General features: G+C 51.7%; 3 protein-coding genes across 3 annotated transcripts; 1 reads left to right on the forward strand and 2 right to left on the reverse strand.

Moving 5' to 3' along the window:
- Positions 1–277: 277 nt before the first annotated feature.
- On the reverse strand, positions 278–5,539 carry LOC143171549 (E3 ubiquitin-protein ligase TRIM39-like). The gene is made up of 6 exons (XM_076360632.1): positions 5,120–5,539; positions 4,019–4,114; positions 3,083–3,313; positions 2,339–2,361; positions 1,467–1,582; positions 278–821 (listed from the first exon to the last, which is right to left on the reverse strand). The coding sequence occupies exons 1-6, from the start codon at positions 5,537–5,539 to the stop codon at positions 307–309; spliced, it is 1,401 nt and encodes a 466-aa protein (XP_076216747.1). The 3' UTR covers positions 278–306.
- A 4,142-nt stretch (positions 5,540–9,681) lies between these two features.
- Positions 9,682–13,665, forward strand: LOC143171542 (zinc finger protein RFP-like). Its single transcript, XM_076360621.1, has 7 exons — positions 9,682–10,101; positions 10,775–10,870; positions 11,232–11,462; positions 11,660–11,682; positions 11,961–12,076; positions 12,275–12,304; positions 12,862–13,665. Exons 1-7 carry the CDS (start codon positions 9,682–9,684, stop codon positions 13,374–13,376), a joined length of 1,431 nt encoding a protein of 476 aa, XP_076216736.1. The 3' UTR covers positions 13,377–13,665.
- Positions 13,666–14,555: 890 nt separating this feature from the next.
- On the reverse strand, positions 14,556–20,233 carry LOC143171330 (E3 ubiquitin-protein ligase TRIM39-like). The gene is given in 7 exon segments (XM_076360258.1): positions 14,556–15,076; positions 16,071–16,186; positions 16,714–16,736; positions 17,655–17,774; positions 18,871–18,915; positions 18,917–18,976; positions 20,078–20,233. Coding segments are annotated over 7 exon segments (1,041 nt in total).
- Between the last annotated feature and the right edge of the window lie 520 nt (positions 20,234–20,753).

The following is a 20,753-nucleotide window of genomic DNA, read 5'->3' on the forward strand; positions in this document are numbered from 1 at the left end:
TGTCCTCCGACAGAGAGGTTTTTGGAAGGGGTTTATGGGCATCACACCAGGGCAGCATCGCCAGCAAAGCCACCTGATGACAGAGCAATGCAGTTTTTTGGGGGCAGCAGAGCAGCCCCCCTCCTCTACAAGCTCTGAACCAACCGATGCTTCTTGCTGACATAAATGATGGGAAAAAGAGAATTTTCCATCCCAGGCAGCGCATTCTTCATGCTCCCAAAAGCCATCTCTGGGGTGATGAGCCCCTGTGATCTCCCCATACCCCAGCGAGTGAGACTCGAGCGGATGCTGCCTATGGGGGGGGGGTCAGGGGGAGAGCGTGAAATGGCACCCCCTCCCCAGGCAGAGCAGGGGGAGGATTTGCTCCCCTGCAAAGGATGTCGGAGGGTAGGTGAAGATCGGTGCCTCGTTATTGGAGTCAAAAAATGCCACTCGCCCTGCCTCATAGTCCAGGTAAATCCCAATCACTTTGGGGGCAGCGAGCAGGGAGATGGGGATGGTAGGAGAGGTGAGAGCCTGGTACTGGCTCCCACACTGCCCCACCGCCCAGATCCCCACCTTGGGGTTGACACTGATCCGTCCCTTCCTCCTCACCGACTCCTTGGCCACCCCGACAGCCCAGGCTTCCCCATCGCCCACCTCCACCTCCCAGTAATGCCTCCCCGCGCTGAAACCCTCGCAGCCCAGGACGCAGCGAGACGAGTCGAAACGCTTGGGGTTGTCAGGTACGGGCTGGCGGGTGTCTTCCCATCTCACGCGCTTGCGATCCTCGGATAGGACGAGCCGAGGATGCGCCGTCTCTGGATCCAGCGTCAAACTTACTGGGGACAGAGAGAAGATGAACATCAGAGGCACAGCTCACTCCTCAAGGGCATTAGGGTCACGTCTTCCCCACCTTCCCCCAGTTTAACCTTGAGATGCTCCAGCTCCCAGGCCCTGTTTGCTGGAGCAGAGCAGGAATGGTTTTATGCCCACGAGCAAGGTCAGAAGAGTAGAAAAGATGGCTGCATGAAGCGAGCTTCATCTAGAGTAAAAGTAAGGCTTTGAAGCGTGGATATTTTTGCTGGGAGTCTCCAGGCCATTGAAAAGAGGAAAGAAAGCCTCAGGTGTCCCATGACTTCCCTTTTTTAAGTTCCCATGTGGAAATATTTGCAATGTTCACCTTTGATCTCATTCAGAGAGGTGATTTCCAAAGGTGACGCTGACCCTACGTGAGGTCCCACAGCACCCCAACACTTACCGTGCTCCCCGAGCTCTGCCAGGAGGCAAATTCGCCCTCTCTCATGTAATCAGCCAGAGCACTCGCTTCTTGCTATGCTAATATGGCTACAGCTCTGCAGGGCATGTTGGAAGTATCTCGCCATTTCACCAGGTCTTCTCCTACCTAGCTGAGATCTCCTTCCTTAGATCTGCTGCAGACAGACCTAGCACAACCTCAAACCCTCTCCTCCCCAGTTTCTCTGTACCTTGAAATTTCATCAGCATCTCTCTGAGGGCAATATTTTTCCGAGGAAGACTGGTGGGTTCCTCTCCCGGCTCAGGCAATGTCTCTGCTGGCTTCTGGGCACCGTCCTTCTCAAGCCTGGAAAGAAGGAAGACCTCTCTAATAATACTTCCTTCGCTCATAATTGTCATTATGCACTGACGGATTTTCAACTGGGATTTCTTATAAAGAAGTAAGTAATAGTAGGACTAGAGCAAAGGCTTGGTCCTAGGGCACTCATTAATGAGCTCCCAGAGAAGGGTTTGCTGACCCAGAGTACATATCTATTTTGTTCCCAAACACCAGTGAAGAGTCCCTGGATGGTAAAGGCTTTCTGTCATGACCAGTAGCACTCTACATCTACACGCGGGCAACAAAAAATGCCTTTCCTTGCCCACTTCCGTCTTTCCAATAACTCACCTTCTCGATCCATGTCCAAAGAGGACATGAAGAGGTCTGTTATAGGGGTGGAAGTTCATAGTGGATTCCCTTCCACCTGGATGCACTCCTTAGTCTCTAAACATCCGCATATTTTTAGCTGCTGGCTTGCTATTTTTGACGGGCTCACAAGGGCAGGGAATGAAAGCTCAGCCCTCCAGGAATAGGTAGTTTCGGATGGACTATAAAGAAGAAGCTGCAGCAGAGCTGGAGGTACCATCATCCCATCTGATACCTTTCCCTGGTCTTCAGCATCCTACTTGGACCTTTTGCGGTGTCCTAGTTGTCTCCTACGTGTCTATACAGTCCCTAGCATACGGGGATCGTAAGTGGCTGGGGTTTCAGAGTCCATCAGTGTCACCACCGTAGAGATAAATAACATTAACATCGCAAGAACATGTGAAAGGAGCCGCAAACCTGCTCAAGATGTTTCTGCTGTCCTACAAGGGAAAGATGAGAGAAGGAGCATTAGGTCAGAGCGAAGTCAGCCTGATAGTAAACAACAAGCAGCTACCGCAGGGCTGTGGGGTGACCTCGGGCAACTCAAGGCACTGCTCTGTCTCAATCACGGGTCTAAAATCAGTCCCTTAATACTGATCTGCCTGCACAGTGTTTGCAGATCTGCTGGGGAGTTAGGTAAGGTCATGGCAACATCACTTAATGAGCAGCTCGTTGTCGTTATCTGCCATCACCCACCACCTTCCATGTCCCTACTCTTCCAGTGTGGCGTTATTACTGCTAACGCACACCACTGCTTCAGCATATTTGAATGTTTTACATCAGGAGTTAACCAGAGCCTGGAGGTGGACTCGGGTGATGGGTTTGGATGACTACCTAAAGACAAGCTGAGTGCCTGTTGTCTCTCCACTGCGTACGGAAGAACTTGGACAGTTCTTTTGGATGTAGCCGTGTACAACCAGGTGGATGAATCCCATACCCATGGAAAAAGACAGTGATTTAAACAGGCTGTGGTTGATTTAAATTGTTCAAGTGGACAGCTGGGCCATGCTTGTCATCACTGAAGAAAATAATTTAAAAAAAAAAAAAAAAAGCTTTGAAAGATACATTTCAAAAGGAGTATTTAGAATTAGTTTGACTCCTGGACTGGTGAAACCAGTGATGTTCAAGGCCAACAGCCTTCAGAGGGGCCTGAGGTCTCACCTGCAGGAATTCACACGCTGGCTGCTGACACTTCTCCTCCAGTTCACAGATCTGCTTGCCGATGGAGGAGATCTCCTCCAAGAGCCTGTTGATGTTCTCCTCCTGTCTCCTCATGATCTCCTGCTCCAGCTTTGCCAGCCGGTCCAAGAGGAGACGTTCCTGTCCCTCCACAAGCTGGTGCAGCTCCTTGACTTCAGACACAACCTTCTGCCTCTCCGTTTCCACTTGTTCCTGCAACGAGAACCGACGCACGCAAGGGAGAGGCACGGCTGGGGACAGAAATGGTCAAGAAAAATTGCAATGGAACTGATTTAACGTGATGATTTATAACACAGCCAGAAATTCCAGTGCCCGTTGCAGAGCAGAGGGATAATTAAGACAAATTTTTTTGCCATTTCTAGGCTGAAGTTACTCACAAAGGACATTTCCCATGGGCTGTAATCTTTGTACTCAAAATGCTCCAGACCTTTGAACAACAAGGGAAAATACAAAATAAAACCATAAACAGATTAGTCAGTGAAAGAGGTCAGGGAAAGGGAAAACAAGGCAAGAAAGAAGCAATCGGGTGATTCCCATTTTCTGTATGTATTAATAGCAGGAATCTGGGAACGTGCCCCACTTGTGAGCAAACCGAGGAAGAAAAAGATCAACAATAACCTGGCAAAATCCAACACACGCTCCCAGCCTGCTGAGATGTACAAGGAGCAGGAGATAAGGGGAAAATGGAAGTGTCTTTTAATCTACCATGGGGACAGGCTGTCACCACTGCCCAGGCCTTATTGCAATGGAGAGGACATTCCCGTACATGTGCAAGGGACCGCGGAGATGTGATCTTTGGCCATGGCACGTCTCATGTCTCCACATCCATCACCATGGCCAGAGGGACAACCGAAAGGAAAGGGAGAAAGTCATCGCCACCCGGGGATAGACACTTACGAGGAAGTCCAGGCTTTTCCCTTCCTCGGCCATTTTCAGCCCCAGCAGCTTTTCTCTCCTGTCCTTCAGGATCTGCACGTGAGCCTGGAATTTCTCCTGCGTGGAGAAGAAACATCTTGTTGGTGCATTTTCTTCCTTTAGCTAGTCCGTCTCTCTACCCTCATCCCACCTATCCAGGTTTATCTCCTACAAACTCAGATTCTTCCCTGTTTAATAACACAACAATCCGGCTCTGGGAATTAATAAACCCTGATTTCTGGAAGAGCAGGGCAGCCAGAACGTGTCGCTTTCTCCAACAACCAGGGTGAAATTCATGGCATAGATTGGAAAAGACTCAGGCAAAGGACCAAAGCAGCCGACAAGGAGCTTTAAATGACTGGGGAGACCCTGCTGGCATCTGTTCAGGTTCAGCCTGTGCTCAGTGCTGACCCGAAACTTATAAGTCTGGGCCGTTTGCTCAGTTCAGCTGCCAAGGAATGTCCTTTTGGTCACAACCTCGAAGCCTGAATGGGACATTCAAGCCAGTTTATGGCAGGGAGACCATACCCTCCATCACCCTTGTGCGGTGAGACCCGGGCTGCATCACACATCTGCGGCGAGAGCAAATTTTTCTTCCCACCTTCAGCGAAATCAGTTTTCACAACAACCAGCACATGCACACAGTGAAACTGGAGCCCAGACCATTGATGTGCTGGAAAACCCAACCCTGCCTTGCGCACCAGTGCCGTAAGACCAGATTCTGTCCTGTACATCTACGTGCAGCATCTCCTGCACCTCAAATGTCCGAGACGGCATAGCTGACCCTACTTTGAGCAGGAGGTTGGGTTAGATGATCTCCTGGGCTCCTTTCCAGCATGATTCATATGAGGACACCATGATGATATAGAAATGACAGCTTCAAGACAGTCGGGGTGACCAGCAACGTAAGCGAGGGGGAGCACAGAGCAGGCAGGGTGGGGGTTGCTCTAATCCAATGCTCGCGCCATGATGCAGAAAGGGTGGAAATCCAGATGTCTGCAAGCAGAGCAACCCACAGGGCAGCTCCCTGACCCGGTCCCTTCCTCCTCCCTCATCCCCACGCCACGCATGGAGACCTCCCACCTTGTGCTCCTCTGCGGCCTCCTCGATGGGGACCACAGCGTGGACCCGGTGAGCCTGGGACTCTCTGCAAACCAGGCAGATGGGGGTCTGATCCTCCTCGCAGAAGAGTTTCAGAGCTTCCTGGTGCTTCTCGCACAGCCTCTCCCCCCCTGCCCCTCCTTTGGTTGCCTGCAAGCTCAGCCGCTTGGCTATCTCGATGATTTTTGCCAGCTCCCGGTTGGGTCTCAGGTTTCTCTGCGGGGCCGCCTCTTTGCACTGGGGGCAGACGAAATTCTCCTCGGCTTCCTCCCAGCAGCGGGTGATGCACGCCCGGCAGAAGTTGTGACCGCAGTGGATGGAGACGGGGTCTTGGAAGAAGCCCAGGCAGATGGAGCAGGAGGCTTCGTCGCGGAAACTTTCGGCAGGGCTGTCCGCAGCCATGGTCTTGGCAGCGAGGATGACAGGGCAGCTTTCGTTTTCTGCCCCGGCTGGTCTTGCCCGTTGGCTGCTCCCCTTCCTGCAGGTGTCTCGGGCCCCGAGGGAGGTAAAAGTGAGCGGCGGAGGAGTTTCGCTGCTGAGATGCACCAGGTTTTCTCTGGGTTGCGACCTCTGCCGAGCAAAATGCTGCGCTGAGCAGCAGCAGAGGGGGAGAATCCCCCTTTCCCCAGGGACCCCGGTGGGTTGAAAAGAGATTAAATGGAAAATAAACATCCTTCATAATTTCCTGGCTTGTTAGAGATCCACCTGCAGCTTCTGTACGACACCCCCTCCCCCAAAAAATATCCAGGCAAATGGAGGGGTAGCCCCTGTCCCAAGCCTCCCCATGGGGTCTGGCACCCAGAAACCATCCTGGTTTCATTGCTCATTAATAAATGCACTTTTAATTTATTAATTGAAGGGCACAGCCATGAGGATAGAGCTTAAGCAAGTGCCCTGCCACAGGTAAGTCTCCCTTCTTCAAGTTAAACCACCGAGACACATCCTTCGCTGTTCATTTCAGCTCTTTATTATTTAGCATACCTAACTGCCAGCTTCGCCGCCGTCCTGCCAGCGTCCTCATTTCTGCGTGTGTATGTGCAGCTATAAATACTTTTATTGTTGCTTTTGATTCTCCTTTTAAACAGGATGCCGTTTCGTTCATGGTTCAGGGCTGAGTCTGGAGTCAAGCAGCAGCCGATTACCACTCACCCTCTTATCTTTAGTTTTCCTTTTCTTCCAAACTTGCCTGCAATTAAGGAAGAGAGGGGATTTCCTTCCGCCCTGCAAATGAAATAACTCCACGACCGGCCGTACCCCTCACTCAATCTGCTCAGAAACGGGTTCTCCTTCACCCAAGATCCCACCGTGCTGCAGAAGAACTTCCTTCAGCCCTCAGCCACTGCATTTTGGGGAAAAAAAGGTGACATTTCAGGAATGACCTTCCAGCAATGGAAATCTCCCCTCCCACGGCTGCTTTTCGATTTGCAATGTCACTTTACTCCAGCTGCACTGACCTTGCACGGTCGGTTGGGTGTCTGCCTGCATAAATGTGCTTTCACCCCATGAGCTTGCCCCTCCTTTTTGTGCATCAGTTTTTAAAAGCCTCAGCATCCCTAGTTTTCCTGCAAAGCCCCTCGCCTCGGGCTGTAGCAACGAGCCCCCAAATCCACCAAGACCTCGTCCCAAATTGGATTTCATAACACCAAAGTGGTAAATGTCCTCTTCTCCTCTCCTCCATCCCTCTGCGGCTCTCCTGGAGGGACAGCAACATCATTCTTCTTCCTCTTAGACAAGAAATCCCTAATTCACTCAATCCCACGGACCATCGATCTGTGGCACGTGGAAGAGCCGCTCCCGGTCCAAAGCCCTTGGCGTGCTGAAGCGGATGGGACTTATTTGCATTGGGCTGAGGCTGGGTGATGAAGTGACACATTTTCTGAGAACATCAGTAAATAACACATCTGCCGTTATTTGTTTGCAAGTGTTTTCAGGGGTCATGATTTTCCGGTGCAGCGCTCTGCGCGCACGAACACTCAGACTGAAACCTGTGGTACGGCTTCATACTTGGGGCACTCTTTTTTTTTTTTGTTAATCCAGAGTTAAGGGTTGATTTAGTGGGAAATGAGATGCGCAGACAGACTGGTGTTGGGATCGACACCCCTGAGGGACTGCTTGACTTTGACTTTTGCTTTTAGGACATTGCTTTCTCTCCTGCTCTTCTTCCTCCTGCTGTCCCACAAGTGCTGGCAGCATCATCACCTCTGCCCCAGCACCAAAAGCCACGTTTCCTCCGCAGTTACCTACATGAGTCACATAATCAAAGTAATCTCCCAGCAATCACCTGCAGAGGCTTTGCTCTTTGCTCTGCTTCTTTTGGGCTTGAAGCAGAGCTTGATGGTCTTGGAAAAGCATCTCAGCTTCTCCAAGCCCAGCAATGTCAGTTGATTTTGCCGAGCCCCGGGGGCGCTGATGGGCCTTAATGACCCTAAACAGCTCCACTTGGGACCCTCCACCCCCTGCCCATGGCCCAGGGCCTCTATTTAAACTCAGTCCTGGGGCATGGTCCTTTTGCAAGCTGCCTTGGAAGAGCAACCCACGCGTGGCTGTGGACTCTGCTGATCCATCCCTTCATGATTCATTACTCCAGTGCCCTCAGTAAGGGAATTTTATCCCCTGAGAAAATTCAGTAGAGGTTTGGTGCTGCCTCTCCCAGGATGGAGAAAATATGGGGTTGTTTGATCCCATCGTTGGTGCGGGGGAGATCTGGGTGAGGGGTGTGTATGCTAAGGGAGAGACTGAGAAGTGGGCAAAGCATCACTTGCTATGTCTAGATGATCCTGAACTTGATCTTAAATAGCAGCAAGTCATAGAGAAGGGAACCACAGGGTACTTAAGTGTATCCATCTCCCTCAATATCAAACCTAAATCTTAAGGCAAAACTCACTGAAGGCTTGATTTGACTTTGTGGATAACCTGGCTCAGCTCCTAAGGGTGGGTTTGGTGCATTTTTTTTACAACTAAAGCCTTGCACTACAGCTGCCTATGCAGTGAACTGGGTTGGACATGAGATAAGTTAAAAATGATGACACCCCTCTCCACAGGAGCCCTTAATTGGCTGTGTGTAATCAACAGGGACTGTTAGTGAGCGTGGTCTCAAGAGGGAGCTGGAGGCTCTGTTTTGAAAGACAGGAAGACATTTGCTCAATGCCTCTGTGCAAGAGGAAGAAGAAAATTAGTAAACAAAGCTTTTCTGTAGGATTCTGCTTAATTGCTTCAAGGCATAGATACGGGGCTGGGGACAACCACAATTAACCATCAGGCACAAACCACCCTACCCCAGTTTTATACTTTCTTTGCATTGCATATTTTTGTTCCTGCCTCCTTTTCGCACAGTTTCAGGGTTAAACCTAAATACAGACCGGGGGAAGAGTTGCTTTTCCTGCAGATCTCGCTTTCATGGGATCAGCCAGATGAGGGAACTGTTTGGGCTGAAAAATAGGCCCACTGAGAAATGCATTATTTGTTTCCAGCCTGGTTGATGCCTGGCTGTGCAGAGGTGGAGACAACAGGATGATGATGGTCAAAGCTACGAATGGGTCAGCTCAAAAGGATAGTTCAAATGCTAAAGAGGTTCAAAGCCCCGCTGGTGCAGACAAAACTTTCCCAGAGGGATGTAAGGACTAAGTGCTGCTCTTCCCAACAGGGAGCAAGAGGAGGAGGTTGCCCTTGGCTGGGGCATCCAGTCCCTTTTGTGGTGGAAATGGGATCCCTGGGGTGCTGGCATCTCTCAGTACCTGGAGAAATACCATGCTAATAAGCCAGGACTTGGGAATTGATCCCGATTTGCAATGCAGAAGATGGGAGCGCTTTAACGCCTGAAGCTGGAGGGAGGGAGGATTTGGCAGAGGTGGGGTGGGGGGAGGTGGTTGCACATTTCCCAGGATCAGAGGGAGCTGGATGGGCTCCCATTTCCCACTTCCCTTCCCTGCTTCCCCCACCCCACCTCCCCTGGGCTCTGTTTGCTGCTGAGGCAGAACCGATGCTGGCCCCACATGTGCCAGCAGCATTGATTTGCTGCCGAGAGGAGGGCCAGACCCTCTCCCCATCCTGGGAGCCTTCTTCCACTCCACGTGGGTGCCCCTCAGCCCCCACTTCTGGCTTCATTCCTCCGCCTTCACCCTCCCTGAGATATGCAACCTCCTTCCCAAGCTGCCTTCAGCCTCACCTTTTCCATGGATGCTCTTCCCCATCTTTTCCATGCCAAGCCCCTTCCCCAAATCCTCTTTGCCCCCATGCCCAGCCCCCTTCTAGGATGTGGGTCTCACCCTCAGACTTGGCAGGGCTCCCTTTCCCCATCCTTCCTCCCTGCCAGGCTGTGGGTACCAGGAACTGGTACAGAGTGCAAGTACCAGCCGTTTTGGGTACGGGGACCACCCTGGGGGGATGAAACCAGGAGGACTTTGGCCATCACCCGCTCTCTACCTTCCTACCCAGGCTCAGGTCTGGCTCTGCCCACCCTGGGGGTGGCAGGAAGGGAAACGCCTTTTCCTTGCTCGGAGGAAAATGAAAGTGGCTGACGTCTCGCAGCTCACATTGGGGGCCCCATGGCTGCGCCGAGCCCCACCGCAGAGCTCCCCAGCGAAGCCTCCTGCCCCATCTGCCTGGAGTATTTCCGAGATCCCGTCTCCATCCACTGCGGTCACAACTTCTGCCGGGCGTGCATCACCCGCTGCTGGGAGTGGTCCACGGCAAATTTCTCCTGTCCACAGTGCCGGGAGACAGCACCCGAGAGAAACTTTCGGCCCAGCCGAGAACTGGCGCGGGTGCTCGAAATAGCCAAGCGGTTGAGTTTGCAGGCGGCCAGAGGGGAGACGGTTGAGGAGGAAGGATGCAAGAGGCACCGGGAGCCTCTGAAGGTCTTCTGCAAAGAAGATGAAGCCTTCATCTGTGTGATCTGCCGGGAGTCCCGAGCGCACCGGTCTCACACGATGCTTCCCGTGCAGGATGCTGTCCAGGAATACAAGGTAAAGGATTTTTTCCATCTAGATGTGCACTAGGAGCCAGACCAGCACCATCAGGGCTTGATGTTCCCCTTGCAGCACCCTACCATCAGGCTGTGAAACATCTCACCCCCACCCAGAGCAGTAGGCTGGGGCAGAAACATTGTCCCCCTCTGGGTGTTTGCCTCTGCTCTTCCCCCAGAGCAAACTGGCCTGTTTCAAAATGATGCTGTGGACCACGCACCAGTGCTTCTGCTGTCTCAGTTCTCATCTGAGAACCTGATGCTCTGTGGCTGAAGGGGTGAGGTCTTAATCCCCTGTTCCCCGCTGCAAAATTCAAGCCTTTGTCCAGCTCTGGTGCTTACCGGACACCTGCTGATCCCAAGATGCTCTCTAAACCAGCAGGCACATGGTCCAATAAAAATAAGGATGTTTTCCTGCTGCATCAGTGAGTTAAATCAGCTCAGAGAAAGGATCCGATGCAGTCAAGTGCTGGTGCAGAAAGCTTTTTCCACTATGTGGCATTTATTTCCATTTAAAGCATTCCCAGGTCGTAAGCTCAGGATCCTTCTGGACCAAGAGGGACACAAGGAGAAGCTCTGGAGCTGACCACAGTGCAATCCCCTATCCGGAGTATTTTTTTTTTAGGCTGTTTCAGTCTCCAGAGACATGGGGTCTTTATTTTTTCTTCCCTCAGGGACAAATCCAAGCTCATCTGCAAGCCCTGAAGGAAGACAGAGACAAACTCCTGGGGTTTCGAGAGGTTGAAATGAGGAGAAGCTGGGAGTACTTGGTAAATGTTTTTATGAGGAGGAATGGGGGTCCGGATGTCTCCCTTTGGCTTTAGCTGTGATGCCATGTGGGTGATCATCCTGCGCTGCCTTGGGGCTGGGGTCCCTCTCCGGGTACCAAACCAAACGCTGCCTGACTTTTCTCTGCGTTGTAGGAAAAAAATAACAGGCAGAGCCTGGAGCCCTGCTAGGGACTCAACTGCTGAATGCAAAGCTATATACATATATATATATATATATATAAAAAAAGGATATAGGATACTCGAGACACTGACTCTCTAGATGTGCAGTCACTGGCATGCGTGGGACTTTGCCACATCCTTCTCCACCCTACCCTTCCCTTCTTGTGTCCCCTCCTTGCAGGAGAAGACCGAAGCTGAGCGGCAGAGGGTTTTCTCCAAGTTCGAAGGGTTGCGTCTCTTCCTGGAGGACCATGCCCGTCACCTGCTGGCTCAGCTGGGGGACCTGGAGAGGGACATTGAGAAAATGCAGGAAGAAAACATCACTAGTCTGACGAAGGAGATCTCTCATCTGGATGCCTTGATCCAGGAGATGGAGGAGAAGTGCCAGCAACCAGCGAGCAAATTTCTGCAGGTGAGGGAGAAGGGAACGGAGCCAGGTTATCACCACCTGGCTCCAGGCTGTTTTCCGGCTCTGGGTATTGTCCCATGATGCTGCCGAACCCAGGCTGTGCTCAGCTCCAAAGCCACACCCATGCTGTTGAGGTTTCAGTAGATGTTTTGCTGCCAAGACCCATTCACCGAGTTTCCTCTTCCCTCTCTCCCTTCCAGGACATCAGAGGCACCTTGAGCAGGTATGGGGCTTCCTGAGCGTCTCCTTCCATCTCAGGCTGGGGAGGGAGTTTGGACCTTGTGTTTGACAGGACAGGTACAGGTTACAAAACCTCACCTGGGAGTCAAATACTTGTGGACAGAGGCTTTGAGCAAAGGTGTCTTCACCCATCGTTGAATGTGCAGCAGATTTATTAAAGCCTGCACCAGCTCCTCTGAGCTATGGGTGTGCACAAAAGATTTCTTGGTCTCTCTCTGGGAAGATGCATCCTCACCTCTTCGTTCTGTCCTCCTTCTCTAGGTTTGAAAAGGAAAATTTCCAGCAGCCCCCGCTGCTTCTTCCAGAGCTAGAAAAGAAAATCAGTCACTTCAAGGAGAAAAATATTGCTCTAGAGGAGACTCTGAGGAGCTTCCAAGGTATTGTGCCTAGGCTGGGGTGGGGAGATGGAGCAATACCTGTGTGAGCATAAATTGTATTTATTTTTCTTAGAGTATAAATTATATTTTATTGCAATTATATATGTGATCTCAGCATGGCAGAACAAACCCTCCGTTTTCATGTTCACACTCATACCTGCATGTTACAGTATCTGATAGATCTTCTCCCCTTTTTAGATATCCTGATGTTTGAGCTGCCTGAAAAGAGTAAGTCCACATCTCCTGGAGGTGAGGGAGTGGGAAGGACCAAGGAAAGGCTGAGCCCAACATGGGATGGGCCATGAGTTGGAGGGTCATCTGGGGAAGATGCTGCCATGTCTGAACGAAACAATGAATGGTGGGGGTGGCCCAAAACACCATAAGGAGTCAGGGAATCCTCACCACAATGTGTTGATGGATTCATTTCTTTCAGTAGAGCTGCTAATGACTGCACGAAGACTGAGCCTGCCCCTCATATCAGTATGTTCAGGGAACAAATGCCTAGTTTGGCATTTTTGGCACAAAAAAAGGGTAGGGGTCTCCTACTCATCTGCCTCGGGGCTTGTTCTCTTGCTCCCTTGGGAATCTTCTTCTGATGCTTGCCTGGGTCCTGTGGGATGGGGAAAGCAACCAATGTCTGCCCCTGCAGCAAGGGCAGAGCATCCCAAGCAATGGGCTGGATGGAGCTGCAGGACCTCCCCGCTCCGCCCCAGCAGTGAGACAGAACCTGAGGCCATGGGAAATGGTTTGGTTTCCTTTGATGCTCTATGTTCTGCCCCTTGCAGTGAAGGTGACCCTGGATCCATCCACGGCTCACCCCCAGCTCGTCGTGTCGGTGGATGGGAGGAGCGTGAGGTGGGAAGATGCCCAGCAGGACCCATCCGCTGAGGGGTTTGGCACCGATCCCTGTGTGCTGGGCTGTGAGGGCATCACCTCGGGGAGATGCTGCTGGGAGGTGGAGGTGACACCCAAAGGCTCCTGGGCCGTAGGGGTGGCCAGGGAGTCCCTGAAGAGGAGGGAAGAGACCGCTGTGAGCCCCGAGATGGAGCTCTGGTCTATGGGTCTCTGCGAGGGTCAGTTCTGGGCTCTCACCTCCCTTGAGCGTATCCCGCTATACCAGATCCAGGTCCCCAGAAGGGTCCGGGTCTCCCTGGACTATGAAAAGGGTCAGGTGGCATTTTTTGATGCTGATAAGAGGGCCCTGATATTCATTTTCCCAGCGGCTTCATTTAAAGGGGAGAGTATTCATCCCTGGTTCCTGGTGTGGAGCGAGGGGTCCCAGATCACACTGTGTCCCTGAAGCTCTCCCTTCTTACCCAAACACAAGTTTTATGTCCCCAACATCCCTATTTCCAGCACTTTGAAGGACTTCTGTCTACTAAAGTCCTAGCTGGCCTTTCTGGCCTCTTTCTACCCTCAGCGATGCTAAAGGGTTGAGCATTTCTGGGGGGGTCGGTGTCCCAAATGGTCATCTCCAAATTTGGGGCATCAGTGGCTGACAAATGGAGCCGTGTCTGCCCCACAGCATCCTGCACCAGCTTGACTGCTTCTCCGGTCTTACGGTTTTAGATGAAGTAAAAAGATTTATGTGCTGTAACATTCTTCTCTGTCTGGTTATTTGCTGCTTCGGGCTGTCAGGTTCAAGGCGGGGAGCTGGAGTTTTGGTTAACTAAACACCATTCCTGGTGTTTGCACAAAGCCTGTGAGTCGGCTGTGCCTGCACCCAGAAAGGTCCACAAGCCCTATGCAGGTGACTTAGGGACATCCCTGGGAGCCATGTGCCACGCTGCTCTCCTGTTTGCTGGCAGTCCCAACCAGAGGGAAAGACACAGAGGAGAAAATCATCTATTTTTTTTTATTATTAATGGTCTACATCATGGAGGTTTCTAATATCAATTTTTGGAGAAGAGAGGAAACAGTTGAGGCTCAGGAGCTTTGCCACCTGCAAACTTTCATCAGCAAAGATACCATACTGGTAAGACTCCACACTGCAGCACTGAAGGCTGGGATAAACCTCACCCGACATCAGAAACTCACAGTGCAGACGTCTGCATCTGAACTGGCCACCCCAGGAGCCTTTATAAGGGAGAAACTGTCTGTTTTAGGGTGAGGGGGGGAGGTAAAGTTTGGACACCTTGCTTTGGAGGTGACCAGCTCAGATGGGGACATCTATACTTAATCAGGCAAACCTTTCTACTACTGTCACTGAATTTTTCCCCTTTTCCCACTATTTCCCATTTCTACGCCCCAGGGTCCCCTCTCTAGAGCTTTTCCCCTCTCTTTGCCTCATTTTTCTCAGGCTTATCTCTTGTCCCTGGACATCAGTCTCCGATGATGTCTCTGGACATCAGCTTCGTGGGGAAGAAGAAAACACAAAAGCCAAAGCCCCCATTTCTTCTGTTCCCAGGGGTAGCATGGGGGACACGTGGTTGTCCCCTGAGGCTGTAGAAAGTGGGGGGGGGATGCTGCCCTCCATGTCTCAGGGACACAGCCTGAGCTGGGACCTGGCCCCCACCACCCAGAGCCACGGGCGAACCCTCTCCCCGGTGAAGGAGGCACGGGAAAAAATGAACATGAGCCCCCCCTCATCCGCATCAAAGAATGCCACCGTCCCTCCGGCGTAGTCCAGGTGGACACTGACCCGCCGGGGCACCCAACGGAGGGGTAGGAGGGTCACTTTGTGGGTGGTGAGCGCCCGAACTTGTCCCCCCCACTTCTCCACCCCCCAGATCCTTCCTTGGGGGCAGAGGCTGAGGTGCCCCTTCCGACGGATGGACTCGCGGGCCACCCCCACAGCCCAATCCCCCCCGTCCCCCACCTCCACCTCCCAGCAATGCCGGCCTGCCGCGAAGCCCTGGCATCCCAGCACGAAGGGCCAGTAGTCAAATCGCTCCGGGTTATCAGGCAGGTCCTGTCGTCCTTCCCCGCGTCTCACGCTCTTACAGTCCTCGGAGAGGATGAGGTCGGGGTGAGCCGTGTCAGGGTCCAGGGTCACGATGGCTGTGGGGTGGGGGACAGGGGTGTCAGAAGCAAGGCTGAGCATCCCAGGGATGCGGGGGGCTTGGAGGGGGCCAGCAGGACCCAGGCTGGCATCCAAGGGGCAAAAGCATCCCAAGATGGAAGCATCCCCAAGAAGGGGAAGGGTGCCGTACGTGAAGCAGAAAAAGCTGGTTTTAACCCAAAAAAACCCCAAAGGAAAATGTGCACAGCAATGGCAACAGACTCACGCAGACATCCCTGCAGATTTTAGGTTACGTCGGGTCAAAAATAATTGCTGAGGGAGAAAAACAATGAAGGAAAGCGATACGTGGGATGTAAACCAGCAAAATCTCGAGCAGGTCATCTCCTACAGCAAGCGTCACCCACAGGACAAGACCAGACAGGTTCGGCTGAGCGTGTGATTGAAAAAAAAGAGCTAAAACCTGAAGACAAGGGCGATGAATTGGGTCAATCCTTTTCCGTATTTGTTTCGTGGAAATAGTTAGGTTTCAAGGCAAGGGCTCTGCCCTGGGGTGGATTTTCCTCCAGCCTTATGCTGAGGCTCCAGCTGCAGGGCTGAGAAAACTTGTCGGGTTGCCCTAACTTTCGTATTCTTCCTTCAGCAGCTATTTTTGTCCACTTTGGGCTAAGTGCACCTTCATCTAACAGGTACGGCTGCTCTTGCGTTCTCACTCTCAGCAGAAGCCAATTTTGGGGAAGGCTAGGCTGGAGGGGGAGCCAAGCCAGAGAGCAGCCCATCCTTCATCCGCCAGCATCTTCCAGGAATTAGGGCAAAACATAGCGATAAATGAGGCGTTAAGTGGGTATCAAATTGTCCTTTCTTCTGACCGGGAAAAGCCCTTTGCTCTTCCTCTCCTCCATCTCAGGGTTTCCCTCTGCAGTATTTCTCTTCTCAAAGTATATCCAGAATGAGCTAAGGGCAGCTCAGCTCTTCCAGCTCTCCCCAGAATACGGCTAGCCTATTTTTTTCTCCTCCTCAAGCCCTTCTCAGTACCTTGTAGCTTCTTCAGAGTTTCCTTCAGAGCGCTGTTCCTCCATGAGAAATGACAGACTCTCTCTTCTGACTGTGGAGAAACATCCACTGGCAACTGGAAAGTCACTTTCTCACACCTGAGGAAAAAAAAACAACCCACACTTTTCGGGGCGATTGTCATCATTTCAGGAAATCTGATGCCACCAGAAATGAGGTGATGGTATTGCTGCAGTGTTGTTTTTTTTTCATCTCACCCCCTTGGCAACCCAAACCTCAAGGAAAGTACAGGCCAAATTTCCCTGTTGGATTAATCTTTTTCCAAATTTTATTTTTTTATGTAGACCATGAGAATTTTATTTTTTATGAGACCATGAGAAAGGTCCAGCTTGAGGACTGGGCTAGAGGAAAGAGCCAAGATTTTGCAGTGAAATTAAAGCCAGCCTTTGCCAACGTGGAGGTTTTTGAGACTAAAGCTCCTTTGATTAGCACATCCCCAGAAATGACCAAGAGACAAGCATGTAGCGGTGGTCCCCAAAATACCCTTCCAGACTCTTGCAGTTTCCCTGAAGCAGAGGTGTATTCAGCAGCCACCGATGAGTTTTCTCCTCCGTGGTCACCGCTCTTTGAAAAGCTCATGAAACAGCCTTTCGGCAAGGCCACGTACCTGCTGAGGGTGCTTTTCACATCCTAGGGAAAGAAGGGAGAAAGAAGAAATGAAGGTCAGCGTGAGCTTTTCTCTTTAAATCACAGCAATGCCGAGTTGTTTAGTTGGGGATGGACCTCTTGGGTCTCTGCTCCAACCCTCTGCTCAGGGCTGTGTCAAGGCAAGGTCTGAGTCTGTGCAGGGATGGAGGTGCCCACACCTAGAGGGACCCTGCACCGGGGAGGCACCACGCTCACGAGGAAAACATTTTTTCCCCAAATCTAGAAAAAATTTCTCTTGCTGCAACCTGTGCTAGTTGCCTCTCATCCTTTCACTGGACACCTCTGAGACACTGGCTCTGTCTGCTCCATAATCCCATTAGACCATTGCAGATTACCAGGGCCCCCAGCAGCACTAATAGACATTAATGGCTCTGACCAGCCTCACCTGAGACCCTGCCCATGGCCCAGGGGCTCTGTTTAAGCTCAGTCCTGGGGTATTTAGTCCTTCTGCAAGATGCTTCAGAGGAACGTGGCCATGGACCCTGCTGATTCACCCCATGGGCTGCTTGCCTTCAGCCCTGTCTCCTGCCCATGGACCTATCTGATGCTCTGGGCTGCCCTGCCCTGCTCCGCTCCCCTCTCTCAGGTACCGCGAAGATGGGGTGAAGGCTGGTGATGATCTTGTTCCCTACGCTATCATGCTCAGCTCCCCATCCTGTAGGGAACCACCAGCCCTCACTATTCCCTCCCACAGACAGTGATTTCATTCCCTTTTTTTTCCACCTTTCCAGGCTGCAAATCTCCCTCTCCTCATCCCCTTGGGGTTTTCAGATCTACAGGGGGAATAGCAGCAAACTGGAACTAGGAAAGCCCAACTAATTAAGCCAGTAGCTACCTGGTGGGGAGGACCCTCCCTACAATTTTCCCTTGAAAAGCTGTAAACTGGATGAATTCACTCACCGATTGCTGATTCTTCTCTTCTTGACCTTGTGTCGGGGTGTCCAGCTGGGAAATCTCCTCCGAGAGTTTGGTGGCATTTTTTGCCTGCCTCTTCTCAATCTCATTTTTCAGGTCTTCCAGCTGTGAAAGCAAGAAGAGCTCATGTCGTCCTGGGACCTGCAGCGTGCCTAAAATCTGAGCACCGTCTGCCAGGGCTCAGCTTCTAACATCCCCTTTTAAGATGCAAATGAAGGAGCAGTGGGATGAGAAATACCATGAGGAATTCATGGAAAGGCATTTTCCACAGGAGGAGATCACCTGTGAACCCAAATCCCTCCTAACTTTTCTTGAATTCCTGGAGAAATTTTGGGGGGGGGGATCAAACGATGCAAAAAAGCAACACGGTTTTGGAAGGAAAGATGCTGATAAAAGCCACAAACACACTTGCATGAACTTGGGCAGAAAGCCGTGATATTCCTGCGCTTACCAGCACAGCAGCGGTGCAAAGCAACCAAAAAGGATCTAAAGAAATGACCCTAAAGTTGGTGTATTACTGCCCAGGGACATGAGAGGTCAGGGAGGTTGACACCTACCAGATCCTCCAGCTTTCTGCACTCCAGGGTAGCTGTCCTTCCTCGGATACTTTCTCTCTTTTCCTTCAGAAAACTTAATATCCGCCTGAATTTCTTCTGAAGCAAACTAAAAAAACCTGTTGTTTTTATCCCTTTGATGGGGCTGGATCTTTCTCTTCCTGTTCCTTCCTAGTCCTGGGTAAAACTGCAGCACAGATGCGTTGAGCCGGCGAGTCAGCTCTTCGTGCCATGTCTCCTGGGCAGGAGGTGGTGACACCCTTGGCCTGATCTGCTGGGAGCATCATGTTTCTTCCTTGTTAATCTTCCAGCTTTTTATTCTGGGGAGCTGCTGGAGTCACCTCGCCACTTTTGTCCCTCTCCTTTTAGGGCTGGGCACTAGGAAAAACCATCAGCCCTCCCAGGAAAGGGCTGGAGGCAAAGGACGTTCAGGCTGCCAAGAGGGTGAGGAGCTTTTGAAGCTTGGTGGGACCACGGATGGGGAAAGCATAAGAAAATGGGGAGGGAAATATGCAACCAGAACCTTGTAGGTGCTGGAAGAGGGGCTGCAACTCAATGCACGTAAAGGGGCACAAGTTGGGGTCCTTGGGACCCCTGCCACGAATGTGCCTGTAGCCGCCCATCACTACATGCCCTCCAAGAAGCACTGTCCTGGCTCTGAGCTCACAGGGAAATGTTTCTAAGCAATTTCTAACCCACTGATCCTTCGTTAAGCTCCATGGCTAAATATATATATTTTTGGCATGGCAGCAACTGGGAGTTTTAGAGACAGGGTCACTGTGACCCAGCTGAAGGGCTACCAACTGAGATAACTCTCCCAGCTGCAATCACTTGGCCAGGTTTGGAGAAGCGAGTCTCATTTCCAGCAAACTATTCCCATCAGGAAGAGCCGCAGGGGGGGTCGCTCACTCCGGGAACAGCAGGACTGGAAGCAAACGCCCTGCAACCACTTCCCAGGGAAGCATGGCCTGGGGTGAGCAGGTTGGGAGACAATCTGTCCTGCCAGACACAAGAGGTGGGTGTAACTGGGTGAATGTTGGCATCTAATGAGACACCTCTGTCTGAGCTGGGCTGCTTTGCTCTTGGGTGGAGAGCGGCTCTGCACTGTCAGCAGAGCCTAGGGCAGAGCTCCTTTCATCTCAAAATTAGGTGCCTACGGTTGGGCAAATGAGTCGCACCCTAAAAGCATCTACAGAGCCTGGAAAACCGGCTGGGGTGGAGACATCTGCATTGCAGATTTCTAGAGCGAAGGGACACCCTGGAAGAGAGCTGGAGCTGGGAGAGAGCTGGATGGGGATCAGAGACATGGAGGGAACCTGTGGCCCTGAAGGAGTCAGAAAAACATCAATCTCTACCTCCAAGCAAAGCACCGAGTTTTATTGGGGTTCGGTGTTTTCTCAGCAGGTGCCTCTGAGAGGAGCGTGGTGGGACCACGGTGGTTCAGGGACCTCCAGCAACCCACAAATGTGTCCTTGCAGAACGGTTCAGGAGCTTTTCCCCTGATTCACCCAGGTTTTCCTCTTTGGTCCTTCCTGCGCTGACAGCCTGCCTATTCGTATTCTCCTCTGCCTTGCCCAGCTGGGCTCGAATCGGTGTCAGGACATGGACCCAACATACAAGGTGACGCATAGGATCATGCTCCTCCCTGCCAGAGATGTGGCAAAGGGAAAGGGGATGAGATGGGAGAAAGAGCAAAAAATACTCAAGGCTTTTTGCTCAAAAGCCTTTCCCAGTAGCCCTGATTGCCCTTTTTTAATAAATCTTCATGCTTGAGCTCCTGCAGTGATTTCAGGTTGGCTCTGCAGAAAGCAGATGCCTATCCTGCGGCGGGATCCCCCCTGTTTCCCAACTGACGGGACCAAGTGACAGCGATGCACCGGACTGAGCGTGGATGGAGGGCAGATGTGACAGCGTGACAAAGAGCAGCACCGAAATATCGGCCGTAAGTTTGCCCTCGATGGGACCCGTGGGGATGGTGAGATGGGGCTTCATCACGGGGTGCCCCCTCATATCTCGTCTGTTATTCTGAGCCCAACATCGCCCGCTCCCTCCCACTCTTGCTTCTGGTTCCTCTTCTCGGTTCTATAATCAATAACGTGTATTTATTTTGGTGATGCCTCTTCCTCTTTTGGGTTTCCTCAGAAGAAAAGCAGCAGTTTTTGAGGGAATCAATGTAGGTGAGTTAGGCAAAAATGCCAGAACTTGTATTTCACCTATCCACTCCAGCTGCTTTTTGTAGTCGAGAAATATCTAACCAGCACAGCCACAGGAGCCTCTGGTACGATTTATCCCATCTTGACCCTCCTGAACAGCCAACAGGGAGAAACAGGCTTTTCTTGGGAGTTATCCAGGAAGCTGGACGTGTGTAATGGTGTGGAAAATTGCATTCCAGGTGGCTTTGTTTCCCTTCACTGCCTGCAAAGGGGGCTTGAATGACTGGAGGTCCACCACGAGAAGGTGGAAAGGTAAGCGAGGTGTCCCCATCCTGTGCAGCTTTTCTTAATCTTGCTGACCCAAAAGCTAAGAAATC

The sequence above is a fragment of the Aptenodytes patagonicus genome, chromosome 27, assembly GCF_965638725.1.
Source record: "Aptenodytes patagonicus chromosome 27, bAptPat1.pri.cur, whole genome shotgun sequence".
In the NCBI taxonomy this organism is placed as follows: domain Eukaryota; kingdom Metazoa; phylum Chordata; class Aves; order Sphenisciformes; family Spheniscidae; genus Aptenodytes; species Aptenodytes patagonicus.